The 19,987-nt window shown below is 40.2% G+C and overlaps 1 protein-coding gene across 1 annotated transcript in view; it reads right to left on the reverse strand.

Moving 5' to 3' along the window:
- LOC124761130 (neural cell adhesion molecule 2-like) overlaps nt 1-19,987 on the reverse strand; it is a 228,074-nt gene that overhangs the window by 69,927 nt on the left and 138,160 nt on the right. The window contains exons 6-7 of the mRNA XM_047249111.1: nt 13,678-13,808; nt 1,425-1,584 (exon numbers count right to left, since the gene is read on the reverse strand). Coding sequence (XP_047105067.1) covers nt 1,425-1,584; nt 13,678-13,808 — 291 coding nt within the window. The remainder of the gene's footprint in view (nt 1-1,424; nt 1,585-13,677; nt 13,809-19,987) is intronic.

Here is a 19,987-nt window from a genome sequence, read left to right on the forward strand (position 1 = left end):
AATTGTGTAAAATAATTGTGTGTTCTACCAGTGAATGAAATGTCTAAAACCCCACAGATCCTGCCTTTCACAGTTTTCCTGCGTGGCTGAATTAAGAGGCCATAATGATCTTTATTTAGGTAGAATTGCGCTCTATCAAAACTTCGGTTCGGCGGTTTCGGTACACCACATAAATAACGTAGTAAATAGTAAGATTGCCGATAGTACTGGTAGCATTGATAAGGAAAGAAACATAAACGAATATCTAAAAGACACTGGGAGCCGACAACTTCTGTTTCTTCTTTCCTTGGTTGCTTATTTTGCACATAATTATAACCGCACATCATTAGGAACTAGTCCATTACGTACTTTATGTTCTTAGAAAACTTAAATAGCATTTGATAAGTAACAAAAATTGATTCCGCAACTTCTAAGCTTCTAAACAAACGAAGCATTTATTATTTATGTAGGCACAGTTTATATGTATGAACATAAAATATATGTAGACAATTGTTATTTTTTATTTATTAGATCATGATCTAAATCAAGAATTCCCCGTTATAAATAAATTCGGAGAGTATCTATGAATAACATGCGTTATAAAAGTTCGAGGAAGTACTGAAGAGATGTTTGATATATTTTTGTTTTGCGTTTTTTATCGAGTTGATGAAAAAATTGCGTTATTTAGCGCTACATGATAAATCTATATTATTGTTTACTTTGTTTTCCCGACAACACCTCTTTGTTTCACGTTAAAAGTCTGTTTCGAGTAAAACCCGAATGAACACTGAGACTTTCAGTTTTGTTAGAAATACCGTGTACGATTGACAGGAGGTTAACTATGTAGAAAAACTTGTTCAGAAACTTACCCGTCCCTTTATATATCCTAAATCAGTTGTTATACGCTTCACAACTTTGTTTTTAGACGAACCAAGTGAGACATTACTTGCGTACGTAAAGGAAGTGATCGTTTTGAGATAATGCCCGATCGATATACAACACACCTGACGTACAGGTAACGCGAGCACGACCTCAGCTGAACGAAGTTACTGCAAAAATTAGCTTAGGTTGCGCTTACCTTTGATAGTCTACCGTAACCTACGGTAGTTTCACACCTCTAAACATGTGTAAGTGTAGGATAATCGAACGTATGAGGTGTATGTGTGTGGGAGTGTCGATATTTCCAAGTTGAAAGAAATGTGTTTCGGTAATACAGTGAAGTAGAAAGCAAAAGAGAGCATGGGTTTCAAACACTTTGAAAAATTTTGCATTTTAAACCGATGCAGAGTTAGTGCTACGGCTTAAATCTTGTGGGTGTAGATGATGGTGGAGAAAGACAATGGCCATACTATGGAGGAAAGTTTATATATTACGCTCAACGTAAACCCAGTTTGGGAAATTTATATACAATTAACATAGAAAAGTGCAATGAACTGTGTACTTACACTTGACCCTGAGCGTGAGGACGTTGGATGGAGTCTCGCCCTCTCCGTTGGAGGCGACACAGACGTAGCGACCGGCGTTCTGGCGGCTGACCTTCTGCAGCACGAGGCTCTGATTGCTGCGGATCACGCGTTCGGCCGGGTTGTGCGCCAGCGGCACGTCCTGCGAACAGCGGCCAACGCGCGCCGCTCAGTCTGCCTGCGGCCGCCCGCGCTGCACAGCGAGCCGTGCGGCTGCCTACCTGCCAGGCGCCTTGTTGGCTAATTGTGCGGAATTACACGGCGGAAGCCCGGGCAGCGCTACGCCGCCCCTGTATTCGATACACGTCGTAGGCTTACTCAACGGGCCCTGCAACGAGGCAACTGTGCACTGAGTTGCGTAGTCGCCTCGGTTAAACAAGGCTAGATCACAGAGCAACGCTAATACGACTTTATCCTAGCGTTCGGAGTAGCTAACTTACGTTTCCTAGAAGAGGTATTGATGAACGTGTACATACAACAGCCAAAAAACAGAGTCAGTCTCTTTCGGCTTCTTAGGCACTCGTCTGATAGCTGTTATCTGATGATAAGCTAATAAGCCGAAAGCCTACTCATAACGATCAAGTAAATGAATATGATTGTGGAATATTAATGCTCTGTATTAAAGTCTTTAATATGTCTATGTTCCTCCAATAACCAACGGAATGTTACATAAAAATTAAATTTTTATTTTCAGGAACAGCAAGCTCCCGATTATCTGGGCTAATGGGAGCTGGGGACAGCACGGATAACTGAAAAGCACAGGTAATACAAAGTACACATGGTTTTACCGAAACTTGCAATTAACTGAGTTTACACAATTGAAAGCCCATTTCATTGGTCATGAGTTACTCACTGTCAACGAATAACTTATTTACAAATTTAAATTTAAAACACGCTCAGTTTCATATCAGTTGCATTCAGCACTTCCAGGAATAATCTTCCAGTTTTTTTTTCTTTTTCTATTTTTCATACGTTTTTCCCTGACAACAGTTCTCATTTTCCAGGGAGTCCCACCATCGATACAACTAAACGATTTTGCTGACACTCTCAGACAACAGAATGACGCATTTGTGTGTCTCGGTGTGCATGGTAACACCGATCTACAAAATTCTACTTTATAAAATTTTCTAGCACCAAAATAGTTACCATTATGTATTTTGAAGTCCTGAAGGCCTCCTGGTATTGTTTCTTTTCACGTCACCCACAGTTTTTGTGTAAATTGTGCTAGTCACTATCTAATTTTATTCGGATTTTGTGTTGTTGAAACAAGATGTGTTTGAATTCCTAAGGGATCAAACTGCTGAGATCATCGATCGCTACACTTACACACTACGTAAACTAACTTAAACCAACTTATGCTAAGAACAACACACACACCCATACCCGAGGAAGGACTCTAACCTCCGGCGGAAGGGGCCGCGCAACCCGTGACATGACGCTTTTAACTGCGCGGCCACTCCGCGCCGACTAAACAGGATGTTTTCGTTTTTAAATGCTAATTTATCAACACAAAGAAAAGCACGAAATACTAATGAAATGTTTTCATGCATGCCTAAATAATGTTTTGACCTCTGCTGCGCCTCTTATGTGTGACACTACTATCCAGCAATAGTGTCCAACAGTAATCAGCAATCATACTTCTTACACGTTGCCCCTGGTAACGTTGTTCCAGTATAGATATGGTCGGATGAAATATTTCCCCATGTTCATCGGAGACTTGTCCAAGAGCATCAGAAGGAAAAGAATCCAAGTGTGAGTGAAGAACGCAGGGAATTTCTGACGTATGTACATAAAACCATATCCACCTTTGTCCATTGCAACAAAGAACGACTTCACATATCCAAGTTTTGTGCAAAGTGGTGGTTGCAAAATGTCTTTTAAATTTACCAGTGCAACGTTTACTACGTTCCTCCAACCAGCTTCCATTTGTGTACGGGCGGGCAAAATCCGCCTGTCATAGCTTTTCCGATCATGGCTATCCCCTTCGCAAAGAAAACTGTATTGCTTTTGCATACCCACATTTTAATGCTGAAAGTATCCCAGTTACGTTGAAATCACCACCGATTTGCGATTTGTGGCAGTTGTATTTAATTTTATTCAACGAAAGTACCATGTTTATGCACGTTTCTTTAAAAATAGCGGCATAAGCTATGGGAACAGAGGATATACATTGCTATTGGAAAAGAACACTGCTTTGAGGCTAGTTTTGGAGCCATCAACGAATAGTCGCCATTCCGTTGATATGTTTCATTCCCACAGCATTAAACAGTCCATTCACGTCATTGCAATAACAGAGTGAATCTTCCATGTCAAAGAATAATGTGAAGGCAGCCCGACGATGTCGAAAGAAACAACCGTATTATCTTTTTCTAGTAAATTCCACTCTTCCAGATGTGAACCCAAAAGTTCAGGCCTCACAAGATCATTCACATCATTTTGTGGCAGGAGATGTAGCGTCATTCCTTCGTAATCGTGATCAAAGCTTGCCTTCTCCACGTCCGTACGAGATTCGATCTGGGTTTTATTCTCCAATGACCACAAGTATGAAGGAATGGGGACAGTGTGGTACAGGGAGTGATACTTGATCGTTTTTCTATCTTTGACCTTTATCTCCGCTATTTTAACATGCAGAAATAGCAATCATCTACGTGATTGTCGGTTCCCTCCTTATCATAGGAATGGCAAAGGACATTGCAACTTTACGATTTTTCTTCACCCTATCATTACGGGGAGACGAACAGATCATACAGAGAATATGTGGTGCCCATTTTCGGTGCTGATCACCTAACTTGCACCCGAAATAAATGCCATACAGTTTATTCACTACGGGTCTCACATGCCATCTGCATGATTTAATAATGAACTCCGCACAGATGCAGCAAAAGTTATTTGGGTGATTTAAACATATCCTTGGCATTTTACAAACACTAATACAAACTGACCACTGAAACAAAACGAAACACTCAGCACAAGGTATATTTAGATCACACTACTCACATCCATAAATGTACAGCTAAAAAAAGGAAGCATTTCTTAATGACTGATAAGAACGTGCTGTTTAGGAGCAACAGACAATGAGTCACACGCACTATTACCACTTTGTAAAAGATTAAAGAGTAATTGTAAAAAAATTATTTTAAAATCTGTGGGTGCTAAGAAACACAAATAATGTATTCGTGTTTTGGGGGGGTAAAAAATACATAAGAAACATCCATTTCCATTCTTGAAAATCTGTCGTTGTTTCCCAGCGTGATGAGTTTCTCGATCGCCTCGTCTCCGCCCTAATCCTCTGCAGGACACACTTTGTTCTCTGCACCTGCGTCACTAAGCTGCTGATGTCCTGGTTCATATCCATCCCTGTTTAATCACACGGGAATTATTTCATCATCTATGTGTTCACAAGCAGAAATTTCTTTCAATCGTTCAGTCATACGAGTAGCATATGCCTCTACTATAAAAGAAACTATTTTTCAGCGAAGGTAGCTGCATCGTCATCTGCCGGTAAAACACGGTTCACATATGTGATAGTGAATACTGAACGACCAGATTCATTCTAATAAGTACAGAATAATTTTTAAATGCATGACACGAAGGTATTTCATCGTTTTTTACAACACCTACCCGTTTCGACATTGCATTTTAATCACAGTAGAACAAATGAATTACTAATGACGTGTCGTAACATCTATCAGTACGGCAGTGCATATACTTCATGACCCATATAAACTGCAAACTATATACAGAATACAGCTGTTACCTTTGCACAAAAGGTGCTGTGTCCAATTATAAGTCTCAGCTACAAAATATTTTGTTTTCCGATGCTTATTTTTTCCAAAATATCGCCGAACTCTGTTCGGATAATCTGAAAACTGGATAATACGCTCTCTGATAATCAAGAGTTCGATACAAGTGTCTTCAGTCCAGGTACGTTTTGTAAACTCGCGCAACAGAACCTTAACATGCAGCCTATACAAAATGGTGCAACCCACCCCCACTTTCTTAATGGGCTAAGCCACTTCCTTTCGGGTCTTCTAGAAGCGTGCTACGGTACTGTGGCGCAAGCCTTCCAAAGTATACCAGGACTGCTGCCACATACCCAAGAACAAACAAAAATTAAATAACTTATTGTTTTTAAAAAAATGTTTTTAGGAAGAGCAAAGCTTGATGACTACCACTTGTATTGCAGCAGGTAAGCTGCCATGGATACTAATTCTGTGGTCGAAAACGTCGAGATATCTGAAAGTAACTCAGTAATAATGATTCAGCTTTTGCAATTATGGGGCACACACTGAATCAGGGTATTCTGTTTCGAGTAGGTAGTGACTAACGAACAACTGCCCCAAACTGGGAATCTAGCCCCGATTTACTACTTTTCTGAACATTACTTCGGTCAAATCATTTCACGAGATGGTATCTTCATTATTTTTGTTCTGATTGTCACCATTCATTTCATGTGAGTGAAATTAATCTTCCCCGTCTTCTGAATTTCAAGGTTTCCGCACTTGCGCCTGCTCCATCTGTGTTTTCCATTGCCACGTCGTTCTGGGTCTTCGTACATCCCACCTTCCTCTTGACTGCTATGGCAAGGCCTTAAGTGTGATTCAATCATTCTTTGTTGGTGGTATTTACATAATGTTTTATTTCGTTCAATTTTCAATATTATAAATACCTACTTGATTCCCAATATCCTCAGTTATTATATGGTCTTCGCTGGTAATACTTCTCTCGTTTCTGATACTTACAGTTTACTTTTACCATGTTTGTTAGAGATACATGACTCATTTCCATATACCAGTACAAGTGCAGCCGTGTTTATATGAAATTTTTATTCTTATCCCTTCCGTATTTTGTTTTGATATGTTTTATCTCTTCACATATTAAGTAAAATTTGTTAATCTTATTTTTTATATCCATGTCCATATCATAACTCATACCACCTTTCCCATGATAAACCATGGCCGTAATTTTCTTTATTTGCATACGAAGGTTATGTTCTCTTTTTCCTAACTGATTAATTTTTCGAAGTAATCAGCAACCACTTGCATTAAAGAAATTTTATTTCCTCAACTGGTTTCAGAGCGTTAGTGCCCTTCTTAAGAAGGCTATTACTACCGCATTATTTGTATTTGTCAGTTATAAGATGCATGCAGGATATTACTGCAGGCATCTTATGGCTGACACTATAATTATAACTTTCTCAAGGAGGGCACTATGGACCCCAAACCTGTTAAGGAAATAAAATTTATTTTATGCAAGTGGTTGCGGAAGATTGATAAAATGCTAAATGATGCAGTTCATGCACAGATTTTTGTAGTTCATTGTTACGTAAAGTTATTATTATGTTTATTTCTATCAATCCGTAAATCCGAATTTACTTCCAGGCTCCAGTTCTGAGCCAAATCTTTTATGTGTGCGTTAAATGAAGTTGGTAACAGACTACAGCCTTGCTGAAATCCTATTTTTTTCAGATTGTTATCGTCATATTTCGATATTATGACTTGTTGTGTCCTTGTATAAGCTCGTTATAGCTTCTGTAAGACGTGTAAGATATCCGAATCCACGCTTTTTGTCCGATAGTTCCTTTCTGCACTCACTGTCCTGGCGCAATCGCCACACTGAATTCTTTGAATCAACTGAAAGATATTATCTACTGGGTCAATATTCGACTGAGGCTGTGGGTGAAACCGATCAGCAGATGATATCTTTCGGTTGATTCAATGAATTCAGCGTTGTGATTGCACTAAGACAATATAACAAGAAACAAACAGTGGGATATAATGACTAAAGCTAAATATCCTATAGATGTTGCTGAAGCGATAAAAAGCTTATACTAGGACAATAATAATAATAATAACAATAATAATGAAAGCCCGAGTCGTGGGTGAAATTGATTCATTAGATAATATGATTCACCCGAGGCTGTGGATCAAACTGATCCAACGGATGATATATTTAGGTTGATTGCAACCTCACTAGCCACTTTACGTACACTACCAACCATGACATGTGACGTCATTCATTTATTAAGCGTTAGAAAAGCAGATTCACGATTGCGAGAGCCGATATGAGAACAAGTTAACGGTATGTGTAATCTAACAACCAACTTCAAGTGTTTTACAGGCACGCATTCGAGTAATTGGGCTGAAACTCACAAAGTTTATACCAGTGAACCAGATAAGAGCGATTGTGATTGCAGGGAGATGGTGTATACGCAGGTTCAGCGGTGTCCGCTCAGAGATGACCTCAGAGATCAGTGTAACAGACAGCAAAGACAGAGGAACTACATCAACGACTAGCGTACATGAGAGCAAAAGCAAAGTGTGTCTCGTAGATCTCATGGCACACAATAACTCCAACGTTGTTGGTTCGAAAAAGAATCAGTCTCTCTGTCTCTCTCTCTCTCTCTCTCTCTCTCTCTCTCTCTCTCTCTCTCTCTCACACACACACACACACACACACATGGACTATGCAAGTAGTGAACGTGGTATAAGCTCTCTTTGATCAGTTTGCAATATGATGATAGTACTGCGTGCGCTGTGGAAACCAGTAACAGTATTCGCCCCCATTGGAGTTGGTTCAGTGGGTGAGTGTCGGCTATTCTGCTTCGAAATTTTGAAGACATCTGGAACGATCAATATACGTGCCACGTTTGCAATTGTATCTACTTTCCTCGTCCAAAATTCGCAAATGCCTTCGACCGCAATGGATACGTGGACCCTCATTGGCAAGAGAAGTGTTTTCGGACAAGTGCCATTTCAATCCATCATAGAGATCCGCATATGGATGTCACGTTAATGCAATAACGGCATTACGGCATGAGACGCGTTGCTGGTAAACACCAACTATGATACTTTTACTCGCACGCCGCCCCCACTCCTAGTATTAACCAGTATGTCAAGGAGCTTTTATAGTGAAGATACTGCCCTTCTTTTAAGCCCGTATTACGCTGAGCAAGTTTAGCCGTAAGTTTGCTAGACGCTGTGGGTGATTGTGGGCTTGCCGGAAACAGGGACGACTAACTTACTTGCACTTTAATGCTGAGTGGGCAGAGAAAATAACGAAAACGTTATCAAGAACACGTCTATAGTGGAGAAACGGTGGACAAGATGATATACGTACGGGTCTATGGTACGGAAGTTACCACTGGAACGAAACTTACCTATGTAATTTGCGGTGTCGTCTTAATTAGTTGTACACTTCATTATAAGTATCTGAACAATGTAGCACACGACGTTGTTTTAATAGAATGACATACTTAGTTAGCGATGTATTTGGTCTCACGATACACACAACACTGGATATTCTTGTCACAGCTTCAGTGGGCAGATGTATGTTGTAATAATTAAGAGCTTTACAGCATACAATCACAACTCAGTGGCGCAAACGCGTGAACGGGCTACTGTGTATTTAGAGTACATCCTTTCCTCACCTGCAGCACAGGGAGGGGAAGGGTGGCGAGCCTAGCTCCCCTAACGTCTTTTACCCCTGGGAATGATCGCCATAACTCATTTGACAGCAGACTGAGTTGGCATGGGGCCGTCTTGCAGGAATTGGAAGGAGGAAATTCCTCTTCCATCTCCCCCCCCCCCCCCCCATCTGCCTCCCAGCCATCCATTGTCCTTTAACTCCTGCGAAGCAAACTGCCACTCTTCTGATTTTTCAAGGTAGGAAGAAACAATTTCCATTGCTTCATCTATCTGTGTGGCTCTAGGACTTACTTGTTTTTCTTCACCACTGACTGGTTGGAAAAAAATCTGTGACAAAACCTATGATATTGAAAAGCTTAGAACATAGGTCCTCATCACGATATGTTTCATTACTTCTCAAGCTCAGTCATCACCTCGCCTTTCAGATACTCTTAATTCAAGTTTTATCACTTTATTAACAATATTTCGCTTTACTTAGGAAGTCTGCAAAATTTCTCCCCAAACCGATTACGATGTGGTGCAATTTGCTGGATTACAGAGCGTTTCCGGTCCTTTCAATCACTTTACCCACATCACCATCTGCCAAATTGCCATCGTATATAAAAGACACCTCCGTACGATCTGAAGCACTCATTTTAAACGTACTGCCCGCACAGCGAAAGTAAACTCAAACGAGGAAAGGAAAATGTTCAGGACACAAGGAGTATTGAACGCCTACCCTGCACAACATAGGAAGACTGGGCGTGGCTAACAATGTAAACAGTAACAAGGGAACGGAGGGAATTGCAGCCTCGGTTGTTTACGACATATCAATCGAAGTAGATTAATAGATACCTCTACACCGGAAGGTGGGACAGGTTTATGTCTCCCTACTGGAAATTTCATTTCGTTGAATAACTTTGACTTAAAAAAAATGGAATTAGCTGGTCTTTCAATTTTGCGAATGCTTAATAATGCCTAAAACTGAAGAACCAGATGCTTTTGTAACATGAAATTTCATACTCTACAACTTTGGTTACTTGACACTTTTCATTTGGAGTAGCCGTTTTTTAATTACAGGCTTTGGAGTCGACTTTTTAGCCAAGTTGGTAAAAATGACCGAACTTTGACAACTGATTGCAGCCAAACGGCTGCACTGATTCTGACATTTAAGTTGATCATTGGACACAAAATTTAATGCTCTTTCGTTTTGGTAATGGTAACATTTTGAGTAGTATGCATAGTTTCCAAGTAATAGGCGAATGTCCGAAAAGAGTGCCAAAATTATGTAAGTTTCTTGCAACAAAAAGTTATCCTGAGGATTCTGAAGGTCGGAAACTTGGATTCTACATAGACTCAATTATATACATAAGATAAAAATATGAAATCATCTTACCCGACATTCAGAGACTTGATTGTAGCAAGCAGTGACTCACACGTAAAAAATATAATGTAGTTTTGCGATACTAATCACGTACATAATATGTCGCATGACAGTATCATGTCTCCTAACAGATGCAGAAGTTTATAAAGAAGTTAAGGTTTATGAAGTATCAGTCGCTTCAAGTCTACACATTGCCTACATATCTAACTTGCTTCAAGTTATGGAAATGTAGTTTCCTACAAATGTTAGTGCGCACAGACCTAACTGTACGAGTGTGCAGTTGATGGAAATAATCACATGGTATATCAGCAAGGATATTTTCTTTAGTGGTGTGTGTTTTACTACGTTCAGTAGCGGTTAAAAAGAGACGTAGAACGACTTGGTAAATGTTAACGGTGAAATGGAGGAAGTACGAAATTGTATCGGATAAGAGGGGAGTCTTCTGATCGCACAGAGCAAATTTCACCCTCCTGGGCTATGTTTGCAAGTAGGTGTAAGGTTGGAAGTGTATGCTGACACACTACAACCACATGTGAGTTCCAGTGACTCTCTACTCAGGGATCCAGGAGAAGGGATTAGATGGCCGCGGACTTGAGTGGATGACTTTTTTTTAATGTTAGCTTGTTTTGATAAAGCTTCTAGGATCAAGAAATACAGCAAATGTCCGCTTTTCGTAGCCTTATGTATGCCAAAAGAAAGTATCAATCAGGTTCGTGCAGTTTCATATTTGTCAACAGTGTGCCGACTGTATTTTAATGTTACAGCTGTTCTGCGCAAAGTAACAAATTCTATAATGTAACAGACGCAGGCACCGCATGCGAGTGTCAGGAACTGACGTAGACACAAACCACCACATGTCGCGTATTAATTTGCTTTATTGCCAGTTTCACTATATAGACGAGTGACTCCTGACAGCAACACGCTAAAGGTTGAAAGATGGACTCAACACCATCGTCAAGCAGTTTTTGCGTTGATTATGGTGCAGAGCAGATCTTTGAATCTTTAATGTGTTATCATGAGAACGATGAATATCTGACGATGTTCTCGTGTGTAGAGGGAAACTACTAATACATCAATTAATACGGGGAATACAGGGCACGTGGCTGCTCATCTCTAATTTCTTTAATCACTATGTTTTGTGAGTCACATAACGTATAATTTAAGTTTCAAGTGCACTTACTTTATTTCATTATGTATTCAGTACCTGTATGCACACATTACGTTGGTATGCAGTTGCAGAGTTGCTCCGCGAAGAAGATAGCACAGATACCTGTACTCCACCGTTACTCTCACATATTGTCGGGTATTGTGCATCTGAAATGGCTGCCATGTCCTGAAGGACGTTCAATACCTCTACCTCGAAATCCTCATTGTCGTGTTGGTTGCTGTTCAGTGCTATCAGTGGAGATAGCAGTGGTATCGTAAACTGTCGCACCTACCGTTGGTATATAATGAACTAAACTATATTAGGGCAGAAAGCATTATTAGTGTTTAACGCTCCTTCACTATGATACATTAGGCAAGGACCACAAACAGATCGCGCGAATAAATGGACCAACCTGGCAATCGTGTCAAGCAATTTAGGCAAAGTGCGGAAAATCTAAATCTGGATGTTCAAACGGGTATTTGAACCCAGACTCCCGAATGTTGGTCCAGTGCCTTAACCACAATATCGTCTTGCGTGGTGTCGACATGTTTGCTATAACAGCTGGACAGGTTCATTTTGCACTCTCACTGTTGCCTCATGTTTTGGCACAGTACGTCCGTCGAAAGCATTCACATGCCCTCTCCCAGCTGAAGTATTTTTGGTTTCTGGAGAATGGAAGTTAATACTGACATCTGTGAGTCACCCGTCTAGCACGCAACATACGGAGTCGAACCGTAAACGCAGTCAGGTCCACGCCAGTGTCAGTCTTGCAACACTGTGGACGAAGCAGCATTGTCCGTTACTCTCATGAGGGCAATGAGGCGGTCATTGCATGTTGTGATCAGATTTCGTTCTGTGTATAAGCTATTCACTGTGTAGAGCTGTCATCCTGAAGTTTCGTACCACACATGATTCACTGTCAGAAGGATGTCACTTCTGCAGATGGCACGGCTTCCACATGTCTTATCATTCTTCTTAGTTTGCCTTACCCAGATACTGATAATGCGAGCTTTGAGGACTAGGAGGCATACTGGCAGTTATTTTCACGTTTTAAAACAGATCTTTGCAGACTGAGTCCAGGTTTTACGATGGCATTTCCTGTCACACTACAAAGAACGCTTCTACTAATAGAGAGGGGGCGCGCCAGTGGACTTAGACAAATGCCTGTGGTTATTGCGATCGATTGAGACATCGACTTAAGGTCAAATTCTGAATTCAGACAAATAGTATTAAAGGAAATGAAATCGGTAAGCGTAGTAGGTCACATAATAGAGTGAAAAGTGAAATCAGCTTGCTTCACAAGGATACGAGAGTTAGAGGGTCAAAAGGTAAAGTAGCTGACTTGTTACTTTGTTTGCAAGAGCTTAGTAGGTGGGAAAAAATTGATTTCATTTTTGTTTTCCAAAAAACAATAACACAGGTACAGAACATCTTAATTTAAGTGGTTTTAGGTTTGCGATGTATTCACACACATCCAATATGGGTAAAGCAGGTGTTATCAGATTCATAAAAACTAAGATAAGTATAAAACCAGAAATAACAAAATTCTGTGTAGATCGAAATATAGAACCATGTGCTTGTGAGGTAACACTGAGAAAAAAAATTGTGATTGTTGCAGTGCACAGATGTCCGCTAGGTTCTTCGGAAATTCTAATGAAAATTTCGATGAATTATTTTCCTATCTGTCAGACAGATGGAAGGGATTTCTAATTTGTGGTGATTTTGAAGTAAGTTCCTTGAAGAATCTGACAGAAAAAAATCACGTAGTGGCGCTCCTAGCCACTTATAACTTAGTATGTCATAAACTTCACAACCAGATTCGCTGAAGATAGCAGTACCCTTTGTAATTTTGCTACCTAGTTTTCAGTGAAACGTAAAGGAATTTGTAAGGAATGTGCCACGAAGTGCGCGTTAGCTACTGTGGGTCGAGAAGCGTCGTGTTGTGACATACGGGTCATAATAACACATACGGAAAGGGATCGTGGGACAGCCTAGCCATGCTGGGCTTTTTCTGCAAAAGTGACTAATTATATCTATTCAAGAGTAGTTGTATGCAGGTCCTTCTGGATGACTGGATGATTTAATTTCTACGAACATTATCTTGCCGCTATTATACGGACAGGAGGAACATCTGTCCTTTCAGACAGTATCAAAAGCAAAGATATCCTTGGTGCTCCACTTACATGAAAGGAGACCTTAGAGAATCTACAGTTTTCTATCGCGCATAGAATTTGCGTAATACTAAGTGCCGTTCAAACTTAAATAACACGGAATTGGTTTCTAGTTTTCTGTACTTACGTTGTGCAGCCAGGAGAGCCTACGCCAGGGTGGGTTGGCCCTGACTTGACACTCAAAGTAGACGTCGTCGCCCTCCTTGATGTCGTCCGCGTTCAGTGTGGATCCCAGGAGGAGCGACACTATAGGTGGATCTGTGGGGTGGAGGTTTCAGTCTTCACTGAGAAGTACAAAAGATCAAGCAGACAGAGCAACACGCTTGAGCATACTTATCACGTCGGAAATAATCATGAAATTGTGTAAAATGGTAAAGTAAGCGGTTTCAACGTTGTAACACAGATGTACAAAATTCCTTTCACTAACTGCTGATATAACTTTAAGGATTATATTCCATGTCAGCATACAGTCTTCAGGGTTAGATTTTAAGACAACTTGTCAAATTTAAGTGTAGTTGCTTTTCGTCTCCATATTAGCAAAATAATCCATAATCGAAAAGCAATACAAATTACTGATATTTTATGTTGGATATCTACCGATTAAATACTTTATTTCCAAGTGAAATGCATATATCATACTGTAACTTCCTAACTACGTAATATTAACTAAATTTTACATAGCTGGTTGACAAAACATGATAAAAATGTGTTTCTTTGTTTATTAAACTTAGCATGTGGTATTAAGTAATGGCATATACCAATATTTATGATAACTGCGAGGTGACTTTCCTGTAGAACAAACATTGTTGCAAAAAGAAATTTTAGAATTGGTTCTACCTCTTTCCACAATCGCATGATCACATCCTTCTCTGCTATTATATATATCTGTTTTATGTACTGTCTCAAAGCTGCAGTTCAAACAGCAACAAATGCAAAACCAAATCTACATTAAATCAGTAGCTTATATATCTTGCTTTCAAATTAATTATTATTTGTTAACGTCACAATTTTATCTATGTATCTCAGAGACTGCAATGTAGAACAGAACTCAGGAGACCAAGTGAAAATAAATGAAACCGAATTTTATCTGAGGTTATTCACAAGGATTTCTTCTTATGAGGCAGCCGCAACTGTACAAGTCCATGTCATAAAATGATGAAACTGCACAACAGTTGCTTAATATACAATCTTTCGGCACACTGAAGTTCCATCATCGGGCAGAAGCCGTAATAATAAAACTGTTCTGTTACATGCGAATGGGAGGGGGATCTTCAAGACTGAAACATCAGACAAGGAACTATGCGATTAAAATTTCTAAATTAAAATAAATTAAAAGAGAGAACGGGGCCTCACTTAATCATCTGAAGTTGTCATGGAACCGATCGTTCCGTGTCAAAATGGTAAAAGGGACCGAAAAGAAACAGATATAACAACCGGACACCAAAAGTTACCAACATAATGAAACATGTAAAATGTTATACAAATGGAGGGAGGGGAGGAAGTCACATATTGCGTGGAATTACTTACATAGACTCTATAACAAGAGTATCCCGTGCTGCTCAACCCAGAATACAAACGGGAAAACTATGTGACAGCAAATACTAGCCGTGAGAGACTAAGCCGCACATGACCGAAACGCAGGCATAGTATGAACCAGACATGAGACTAGTGAACTGTTTGAACTGGAAATCTGCCTGGATAATGTCATAATTAACGGGAACACTTTTGTGATACAGGTCTGTGAGTTCATTGAGTTCAATAATTGTATCGAGATGATGGGAATGAAGACTTCCTAGGATTTCAGTTTATTCCAGAACACTGAGTATTCGACCTCTTCTGCAGTGTTAAGGAAGTTAAATTATCGCTAACCTGTTGCAGAAATACATCTGGAATCGGCCAAGTGTTTACGTTCTTTAAATCTCGTATAAAAATTCCTGCCTGTCTGACCAATGTATCTGCTCTTACAGAACTGGCTTTTATCACACTCGCTACGATAGACTCTAGGATAGGAGAAAGGATCCTCTTTGAAGACTTTATTGTTTCTTAATCTACGACGAGACAGACTGTCAACGCACGCAACACACAGGGTGGTGAGGTTACATACTTGAGAAATTTGATGCAGGTTTCCTTAAGGAACATTTTTACTTCAGGGAGTCTATAGTGATAGAAAACAGGTAAGATCTATTTACAGTTGTTAAAAATACCAACATCGCAGTAGGTACCAATATGGCTACCTTTGGTGTCAGTCATACGTGTACTAATATAGTTACAGACGAAATATGTGGCATCGTTCTTGAAAACCTCATCAGATTTAGCAGCAGTCCATCGGACGAAATCGAGAAGGTTGTTAATATTTTAACTTTGGTCTTGCGTTTTAATTATTTTAAATTTGGTGACCAAGTGTCCAGGCAGCAACAGGGTCTGGTCATGGGTCCCCCCCCCCCCCTCCCCACCCGGCTTGCACTGTAGCTTCGAGTACGAGTTCTTTTAAGAAGTATCTGGAGGAGGCCGCTAAGATATGTTGGCAAAGTTACGTTATGTCATTTTTGTTCAATACGGAGCAAGCAAGAGTGTGACAGTTTACATAAAAATTTAATGTATTCCGTGGAAAGATTTCTTTTTCTCTTCAGCATCAGATTCACGGAACTTTGGCGTATTTAGACTTAGGGATGATCTTAAATGTCGGCAAGGTCGAGTTTGACATGTATACAAAAAGAGTCTAGCACTGACATAGTTATGAATGTACCATTGAACCACGCGTTTAAAAATAAAACTGCTGCTTTCTGGTCCATCCCATTCAGATTAAATAATTTTCCCCTCACATCAGAGGAACATGGAAGAGAGTGCGGTATAAACACTCTGAAGCCAGCAGAGAAAAAGAAAAAGCACAAGTTTTATAATATGCCCAGTCATGAATTCGTACCAGAGACGATTCGGCAGAAACTGATGTCAGCCAACAGAGTTCCAGCATTTTTCATACCAAAAAATTTGGGCAGTATGCTAAGGAACCGTGAAGTCATAAAAAATTATACTTTCTCCTACCTCAGAGTGTATCGAAATGAGTGTGATAAAAGCAAGTTGTGTAAGAGCAGTTAAATTGGTCAGAAAGGCAAGAATTTTTGTACGAGATTTAGAGAAAATAAAGACTTGGCCAGTTCCAGGTCATCTCTGACGGTGGATTTCACTGACAACCAGCATCAGCTGCAACAGGTTAGCTATAACTTAACTCTCTTGAACATTGCAGAGAAAGATCGGATACTGAATGTTCTTGAAGAAACTGATATCATAGGAAGCCTTCATCTTTATGCTCTCGATACAATTAATGCACCCACAGACCGGAACAACAAAAATATTTCACCTAATTATGACATTATCTAGGCAGATTAAGGTGTACATGTAACGTAATATTTTTACTTGCTTTTTAAATGTAATGGTTCCGTCTCCTTTCTGCTGTTACCTCCCGCTTTTCCAGTTTAATCAGTTCACCACTCTCACGTCTGGTTCCTTCCACGACTGAGTTTCGGTCGTGTACTTAGTACTCGCATCTAGTATTTACTGTTACATAGTTTTCCCGTTCGTATTGCCGATTATGCAGCATGGAAGAACGCTTGTTATGGAATCTATGTAAGTAATTCCACGCAATATGTGATTTCTTCCCCTTCCTCCATTTGTATAAGATTTCACATGTTTCATTATTTTGGTTACTTTTGTTGTTATATCAGTTTCCTTTTTGCATTTCTTAGGTCCCTTTTACCATTTTGACACGGAACATATGATTTCACGACAACACTGGGGTGGGGATGTCTTCAGATGATTAAGTGATTTTATTTGAAAGTAACGTCCCGTGCTGTCTTTTAATTTATTTTAATTTAGAAATTTCAGCCGCATAGTTCCCTATCTGATATTTTAGACTTGAGGAGCCCCTCCCACTAACGTGTTATAGAATAGTTTTATTATAACGGTTTACACCAAATGACGAAACTTTCATTGTTCTGGAACCAAGAATGTACACGTAAAAGACTGTGGATTAAGCAACTGTTGTGCTGTTTTTTCAGTTGACGAAAGCCGTCAAATCCGTTTCGTGCTCTATGGCCGACGGCGGATTTCTTGATAATCCAACGTTTAGGCAGCACAAGTGGCTAACATTCACAGAGAGTTATTCTCTATAGCTGATGGTTGATTGAAACATGTTTCGCGGTCGTAGGCTGTATATAATAACTGTGGTCTTGTCCTAAGAATTTTCTTGGTCGCAGTAATCGGACATCCGCTTAGCAAGGGACTTTCTTTTTCTTGTTGTTAGCGTGCCTGAAGATGTCGACTGCTTCTCTGAACAGACTGGAATTTTAATTTCTTTCCACAGATAGATCTTCAGTTCTTTACAAAGTTCCATTCAATCGATGAGTGCTCACCTACCACCAATTGATTCGTCTGTCCCAGCTTGCAGTTTCGTTTATGTTTCTTGATTCTCGTGTTATCGTATCGTCCCGTTATTCGACATTCATTTTGTCGCAAGTGCAACGTATTCGAAAAACCTCTGTAGATATGAATATGTCTTGTCTGTCGTTTGCTGATTTGAAACACTCACTAGTTTTCCTCATTCGGTTTGAATACTGTTTATGTGCCGTATTTCGGGTGCCGTGTACTGAGAAATATGGGCAATTTTTATCGTTAACTTGGAGATGTATGACATAATGAGCACGAAATTTCTTTTTTAAAGGCGTAAATTCGCTTGTGTTCTGCTTTCTCACACCTGCTATTTGCGGAATCTTAATTGCTCCTCGGTACGCAATCAAAGTGTGTAACGTATACGAGATGCCATTGCTCACACATGTGACATGTTCTTCTGTTTGCGACATGTTCTTCTGTTTGCGTTCAGTAGAGGGATTACAGCAGCGGAGGTAGCCACAAACATTTGCGTCGTGTGTGGGGGTAACGCCACTGGAGAGAGCAAGGCTAGAGAATGGTTTTCTCGTTCTAAGGAAGATTGTGTTGTCATTTGCGAGTCTCCATTTGAGTAATACATTCGGGGTTTGTGAAGATGATTTAGACGCATTAATCCACGATGGCCCAAGTTGCTGCACTCGGACACTGCCAAATGTCATGAAGTGTGATTATTCCACCATGGTGTGATATTTGCATGCAATGGAGAAGGATCGGAAATCGGGTGATTGCATACCTCATGATCTAAGTCAAAACCGCAAAAGTCAGGGGGTGTGCAATATGTGCAACTCTGCTTGCTCGCCATCAATTGGCAAATGAACAACGCTGACCATTCCTATCCTGTATCGTTACTGGTGACGAAAAATGGTGTCTTTATGATAAAATAAGGAAAAGGAAGCAACGGTTGAGCACGAACTAAGTAGCAACACCCCGTGCAAAGAACCGTGCGCATTCAAGAAACGTAATGTTACGCATCTGACAGAACAGCGACGGTGTGGTGTACAACGAATTGCTTCCCCGACGTTTAACCATCACTGCTGACATTTTTTGTCAACAACGGAGATGTCTTACAGGCGCAATCGAAGAACGACGACCAGGCGGCCTGCGTAAAGTGATGCTACTCAACGGTAATGGCCGCCCCATTCTGCTACACTGACAGGGAGAGGACGCCACTCGTCATCGCCGAATTCGTACAAATTCATGGTACATGTAGGGCGTGGTCAGACAAGAAAGTGCCCCAAGTGAGAGCTTCAGATGGCCAAGCGTTTAGGAAGTAAAAGGAATTTTGATACGGATCTATCACCATGTGCACCTTATCAATTGTCCCTGTGACAGTGTGTTTAGGAAGCGGTGTTTCGCTCAGCGGTAAGAAAATTGACTCGAAAGGATAGCGGGTTTGACTCTGCTCGGCAGCCGATAGTTTAATGCTCCTTGGCAATGTGTACACTACTGATGTCACAATTAACCACAAAATCATATAGGTTATTTTGTATTTCTATGTGCACAACATCAACACGTTCCCTTGTATGCATTAACTACAATCCATTTTTAAATGTTTGCAGTCCCGCATTTCATCTTATGCCTACACTTTTTGTGCTTCTATAAATTAATAAAATAACCTATGTGATCTTGCGGTTAATTGTGAAGTCAGTAGCGTACGCAATGCCAAGGAGTACAAAAACATTTGTCGCTGGATGGAGTCGAACCTGCGACCCTTTCAATGCGAATCCGATGTCTTAAAACTTTTTTAAATCTCCTTTTATTCGTTATTGTTCGTTCTATTTGTTCGGGGCGGACGTCCCATGACGCATGTTCAGACTCATCATGGATCGATTCACTCAGTTTTTTTTTTTTTTAATTGCAGAGGGCAGCTAACCCTCTGACCCAACAAGCTGAGCTACCGCTTCCTAAACACTCTCTTACCGGGACAGTTGATAAGGTGCACATGGTGATAGATCCGTATCAAAATTCCTTTTCTTTCCTTAACTCTTGGCCAT

Source organism: Schistocerca piceifrons, chromosome 1 (assembly GCF_021461385.2).
Source record: "Schistocerca piceifrons isolate TAMUIC-IGC-003096 chromosome 1, iqSchPice1.1, whole genome shotgun sequence".
Classification (NCBI taxonomy): domain Eukaryota; kingdom Metazoa; phylum Arthropoda; class Insecta; order Orthoptera; family Acrididae; genus Schistocerca; species Schistocerca piceifrons.